Source organism: Notolepis coatsorum (genome assembly GCF_963971535.1).
Source record: "Notolepis coatsorum genome assembly, contig: SCAFFOLD_1039, whole genome shotgun sequence".
Taxonomy (NCBI): domain Eukaryota; kingdom Metazoa; phylum Chordata; class Actinopteri; order Aulopiformes; family Paralepididae; genus Notolepis; species Notolepis coatsorum.
Genome location: NW_028172613.1, coordinates 65,001 through 71,432, shown reverse-complemented (window position 1 = coordinate 71,432; position 6,432 = coordinate 65,001). Strand labels below are relative to the sequence as shown.

At 50.6% G+C, this 6,432-nt stretch overlaps 1 protein-coding gene across 1 annotated transcript in view; it reads left to right on the top strand.

Annotated features, from left to right (window-relative positions):
- Positions 1-414: 414 nt before the first annotated feature.
- Positions 415-6,432, top strand: part of LOC311248006 (uncharacterized protein) — a gene marked incomplete at its 5' end in the record, with an annotated part of 16,444 nt that continues 10,426 nt past the window's right edge. The window contains 4 exons of the mRNA XM_084338972.1: positions 415-632; positions 2,477-2,680; positions 5,034-5,167; positions 5,738-5,807. Of these exons, the coding sequence (XP_084195098.1) occupies positions 415-632; positions 2,477-2,680; positions 5,034-5,167; positions 5,738-5,807 (626 nt within the window). The remainder of the gene's footprint in view (positions 633-2,476; positions 2,681-5,033; positions 5,168-5,737; positions 5,808-6,432) is intronic.

Genomic DNA, 6,432 nt, shown 5'->3' with positions numbered 1-6,432 from the left:
CTCTCCTCCACATTGCCTGTGGAGCTTTTTTTCCCTATTGTTAGGTTTTAGTGAGTTTTTCCTTACCTTCGCGTGGGGTATGTCTGGGAGTGCTTGCATTCTTTCATTTATTTGCATTCATCTAAAAAATGTTTGGACCCTATGGTGTTCTTGTTCTGTTCTTGACTTATTGTTATGTTGTCTTCTTGACTTGTTTAAAGAAGACCTGTACGGCCCATGGGGACATTAACGTGTGTTGTCGGGCCCTATAAATAAATTTGATTTGATTTGATTTGATTTAAAAAGAGAGTATATACATTTGACAAAGAAACTGTACATTGGAGGTGGTGAGGTGGGGTTTACCTTCGTTCGGTCTCGTCATCAGATAAGTGATAAAAACGTAACACCAGGACCTCTCCCGCCTCTAAAACGCAGCCGGTTACCTGCCGCGGCCCAGCGAGGAAGACGAGTACCAGTTTGTCTACGTGGACGAGAAGGGAGAGGTCTGCGCCCTCAGCCGCCACTTCACCTTCCGTTTCCCCAAGCCGCTGGAGGAGCTGGAGACCATGAGGGAGGAGCGGGGCGAGGAGGACGAGGAGGAGGGAGAGGGAGAGGACCTGCTCCTGGTCATCCCCAGAGCTCAGCTCCTGCAGGTGAGAGAAGGGGGACGACTCAGGCCTCTGCTCCGGGAGACCATGCATGATGGGAAGTTATTTTAGGCAGCGTAAATCAGAATCCAAGTAGTTTTCACATACAAGGAATTTGATTTGGTTGTTTTTGGTGCGACATTAATGGACGGACAGTTACGGTAGAATACAATAAAATAGAATATAAACTAAATTCAAATAGCGGCTGGGTGGCGCAGCGGACATTGCACTTGTCACCAACGCAAGAGACACCGGGTTCGACTCCGGCTGTCGGCGTTGCCTCCGGCTTGGGCCAGCCGTCATACTAACTCAATTGGCAGAGTTAGCGGGTGGAAGTCGATGGGTGGTAATCTGGACGTTGTGGACAGCGACTCCTACAGGTCGGTTGGGGGATGCCTGCACAGCAGAGACAGGAAGTGGCGGGGGCAGTGTGAGCCTCCCACACGTTACACCTCGCCAATGAGAGTCCGCGCTGGCAGGTGAAAAGATGTGACAGGCTGCCTCCTCGTGTACCGGAGGGGACACGTGATGCAAGGCTTCTATCCTCCCTATGACCGACCAGTGGGGGGTATATGCGAGCAACGTTCAAGACAGGGGAGGGAAGAATTGGCACAATGGAATTGGGATGGGAGAAAAATAGAAGAAATAGGAGAAAAAGTGGATAAAAAAAAAAATTCAAATAGAAGCACAATAGAGAATACAATAGAATTATAAAATAAAATAGGCCAGGGCTGTACAATTGTGCACGATGTGGTTAAGTATATACATACTATACTAAGTATGTAGACTTGGATAGGGAGTGAGTCATTTCACTGAGTCAACACGGGACACGATGAGCAACAAGACATGTAACTCACCCTTTAATGTCTAGGGAAGGTCAACTGGGCTCACTCTGATACACACTCTCGCTTACACACATTCACACACGGGAGAGAGAGAGCTGCCAGGCACAACCACAGTCTTCTATAGCCGGCCACTGAGCAGCTCCGCTAGAGCACTTGGGAGTTAAGTGCCTTGCTCAAGGGCACCCCGGCGATAGTTGTGGAGGGAATAAAAGCACATTATGGAATAGTGTTGTTCGTAATTGTTTGCAAACTACCCATCTTTGGCACGGGACGTCAGCTTGACTCATGGAGTCATTTAGGAAGCCTTCCTCTGGGCTTTGTTATGAGAGAAAGTGGATTTGACAACGTGAATTAGAATATAGCGTGAAAAGGTTGTCCCATTCGACCCATTGACAAAAAAAAAGAACGAGAATGAATATCCGGTCACGAGTAAATTAACGGCAATGTCTGTTTCCATTTTGAATCGACTGAAGTGGAATTGAATTGAACCCAACCCTGTCACACTGTTAGGCCTTTCACACCGGCCGGGCTCTGTGCTGGAGCCGGTTCCCGAACGTAATCTTGAACCGGCCGGTGCGTTCACACCGGGACTAATTGGTTCGGAACATGAAAAATCGGTGCTCAGTGTTTTCTTAGAGGGCCGAACTAAAGCCTCTGTCATGTTCCGAACCAATTATTCCCGGTGTGTGAACACGCCGGCCGGTTCGAGATTACGTTCGGGAACCGGCTCCGACATGTGAAAGGCCTAAGAAGAGAGCAGAATCACGATCATCAAAAGCTGATTATTCTCTTCTTTCCCTCGGTTCCGGACCGTTCCTGCGTTGCTCTTTCTAATCACCGCCAACCGGTCCGACCCTCCTCCTCACGCCGTCACAAACACCTCCTCCTCCTCTCCTCCTCCTCCTCCTTTCCTCCTCCTCTCCTCCTCCTCCTCTCCTCCTCTCCTCCTTCTCCTCCTCCTCTCCTCCTCCTCTCCTCCTCCTCCTCTGTCCGCTCCGCAAGCAGAGTCAGCTGGAGCGGTGCCAGAGGGAGCAGGCGGAGGTGAAACAGGCGGCGGAGGCGGAGAGGAGGACGGAGAGGGAGACCAGAGAGGAGGGGAGGAGGGAGTGGGAGGTGGAGAAGGGCGCCATGAGGGAGGAGATCTCGGAGCTGCGGGAGAACCTGAAACACAGCTCGGAGAAGGTGAAGAAGGTGGAAGGAAGGCAGAAGGTAATGTGGATGTTCTCACCACCACTAGTGACCTTCCGAGTGGTACATTCTTAACCCTTTCATTACCACATTACAGAAGGTTAACCCTCTGTAGTGTGGTAGCCAAAGTGTTAACCTTCTGTAGTGTGGTAGCCAAAGGGTTAACCTTCTGTAGCGTCGTAGTGAAAGGGTTAACCCTCTGTAATGTGGTAGTGAAAGGGTTAACCCTATGTAGTGTGTTAGTGAAAGGTTTAACCCTATGTAGTGTGTTAGTGAAAGGTTTAACCCTATGTAGTGTGTTAGTGAAAGGGTTAACCCTCTGTAGTGTGTTAGTGAAAGGGTTAACCCTATGTAGCGTGGTAGTGAAAGGGTTACTCCTCTGTAGCGTGGTAGTGAAAGGGTTAACCCTCTGTAGTGTGATAGTGAAAGGGTTAATGTCATTGATAAATGGGAGCAGATATAAGACAACTCACATTGTCTTGAGTTTGTCGTAATATGTGCTTTCACTGCGACAATACAGAAGGTCACACCTCTCCTCTCCTCTGTTCATCACACCTCTCCTCTCCTCTGTTCATCACACCTCTCCTCTGTTCATCACACCTCTCCTCTGTTCATCACACCTCTCCTCTGTTCATCACACCTCTCCTCTGTTCATCACACCTCTCCTCTGTTCATCACACCTCTCCTCTGTTCATCACACCTCTCCTCTGTTCATCTCTCCTCTCCTCTGTTCATCACACCTCTCCTCTGTTCATCTCTCCTCTCCTCTCCTCTGTTCATCACACCTCTCCTCTCCTCTGTTCATCTCTCCTCTCCTCTGTTCATCACACCTCTCCTCCTCTGTTCATCACACCTCTCCTCTGTTCATCACACCTCTCCTCCTCTGTTCATCACACCTCTCCTCTGTTCATCAAACCTCTCCTCACCTCTGTTCATCACACCTCTCCTCTGTTCATCACACCTCTCCTCTCCTCTGTTCATCACACCTCTCCTCTCCTCTGTTCATCTCTCCTCTCCTCTCCTCTGTTCATCACACCTCTCCTCCTCTGTTCATCACACCTCTCCTCTGTTCATCACACCTCTCCTCCTCTGTTCATCACACCTCTCCTCTGTTCATCACACCTCTCCTCTCCTCTGTTCATCACACCTCTCCTCTGTTCATCACACCTCTCCTCTGTTCATCTCTCCTCTCCTCTGTTCATCACACCTCTCCTCCTCTGTTCATCACACCTCTCCTCTGTTCATCACACCTCTCCTCCTCTGTTCATCACACCTCTCCTCTGTTCATCACACCTCTCCTCTGTTCATCAAACCTCTCCTCTGTTCATCACACCTCTCCTCCTCTGTTCATCACACCTCTCCTCTCCTCTGTTCATCACACCTCTCCTCTCCTCTGTTCATCACACCTCTCCTCTCCTCTGTTCATCACACCTCTCCTCTCCTCTGTTCATTACACCTCTCCTCTGTTCATCACACCTCTCCTCTCCTCTGTTCATCACACCTCTCCTCTCCTCTGTTCATCACATCTCTCCTCTCCTCTGTTCATCACACCTCTCCTCTCCTCTGTTCATCACACCTCACCTCTCCTCTCCTCTGTTCATCACACCTCTCCTCTGTTCATCACACCTCACCTCTCCTCTGTTCATCACACCTCTCCTCTCCTCTGTTCATCACACCTCTCCTCTGTTCATCACACCTCTCCTCTCCTCTGTTCATCACATCTCTCCTCTCCTCTGTTCATCTCTCCTCTCCTCTGTTCATCACACCTCTCCTCTCCTCTGTTCATCACACCTCTCCTCTGTTCATCACATCTCTCCTCTCCTCTGTTCATCTCTCCTCTCCTCTGTTCATCTCTCCTCTCCTCTCCTCTGTTCATCACACCTCACCTCTGTTCATCACACCTCTCCTCTCCTCTGTTCATCACACCTCTCTTCTCCTCCTCTGTTCATCACACCTCTCCTCTCCTCTGTTCATCACACCTCTCCTCTCCTTTGTTCATCACACCTCTCCTCTCCTCCTCTGTTCATCACACCTCTCCTCTGTTCATCACACCTCTCCTCTCCTCTGTTCATCACATCTCTCCTCTCCTCTGTTCATCTCTCCTCTCCTCTCCTCTGTTCATCACACCTCTCCTCTCCTCTGTTCATCACACCTCTCCTCTCCTCTGTTCATCACATCTCTCCTCTCCTCTGTTCATCACATCTCTCCTCTCCTCTGTTCATCTCTCCTCTCCTCTCCTCTGTTCATCACACCTCTCCTCTCCTCTCCTCTGTTCATCACACCTCTCCTCTGTTCATCACACCTCTCCTCTCCTCTGTTCATCACACCTCTCCTCTCCTCTCCTCCGTCACCCCCCCCCCTGCCCCGCTGACAGGACGTGCAGTACACCAAGGAGCTGAGCAGCATGGTGTCCGAGAGGTCGGAGGGCTGGCAGAGGATCAAGGAGCTGGAGGACGACATCCAGCTTCTGACTGACCGGGGCAGAGAAGGCGACGGAGAGATAGAAAGGTGAAGTGTTTTCTTATGGAACTCCAGCTTCTGGCTTTTTTCTCCTCCTCCTCCTCCTCCTGCTCCTCCTCCTCCTCCTCCTCCTCCTGCTCGGAGCTTTCAGTCAAACGTTGTTCTCCAAGGGCGGCTGGGTGGCGCAGCGGTCTAAGCGCTCGTCACCAACGCAAGAGACACCGGTATCGAAGCCGGCCGTCATACTGACTCAATTGGCAGAGTCAGCGGGAGGGAAGCCGGTGGGGTGGTAATCTGGTCATTGTAAACAGCGACTCCTACAGGTCGGTCAGGGCACCTGCACAGCAAAGAAGGGATATGTTGAAGGTAGTGTGAGCCTCCCACGCGTTACACTTCACCAATGAGAGTCCGCGCTGGCAGGTGAAAAGAGGTTGCTGGCTGTCTCCTATGTGACGGAGGAAGCATCGGTTAGACTTCAGGGCTCCCTAGACCGACCAGTGGGGGGCACATGCGAGCAACGACCAGAAGGGGACAAAATTGGGATGGGAGAAAATCGGAGAAAAACAGGAGAAAAAGTGGATAAAAAAAAAAAAACGTTGTTCTCCTACTCTACTACAGGATGAAGGAGAGGGGGAGGAAAATGTCCGCGCAGATGAAACACGAAGAGGAGAAGCCGAAGAATATGCAGGTAAACAATGGCTCCCGCTGAGCGCCCCCCCCCCCCCCCCCTCTCTCTTGTACAACACGTCTAGCCAGGGAGGGAGAGGGAGAGGCGGACAACGGGCAGCTCTGTAACCCTAGACGGACCTCCAAGTCCAGCCAGCCCGCTGGAGGAGCCAGGGCCAGATCTCTGGTCCATGTTCAGCTGTCGCCTCCCTGGAAGGAACCAGACACGGGAGTGGGTGCACAGCAATAGCACCGATTCATAGAAGTAATAACACTTAAGACGTGTCCGATTATTCATTCTGTCTCGTGTGCCTGGCGGTGTTTTTCCTTCATATATATATATATAAAGGCTAGATGACTCACCCGCGCCAATGCTGGCCAATGGAGACAGACGTTGCCACATGGCGGCCATCTTGCCACAGGAAGCACACCCACTCTTAACATGAATGTCTATGGTGCATGTGCTATTGAAATAACCATAGCTTGCTACATCTTCAACCGATTTTCAAACGGTTTGGTTTGTTATAAACGTCAGAGATGTAGTTATCATACTGTATACCTACCCTCTGAGCAATTTTACGTTGAATAGACGTTTAAAAGACGTCTAAATGGCCCATAGACGTCTAGGCTAAAGTCGGTCTAGAATG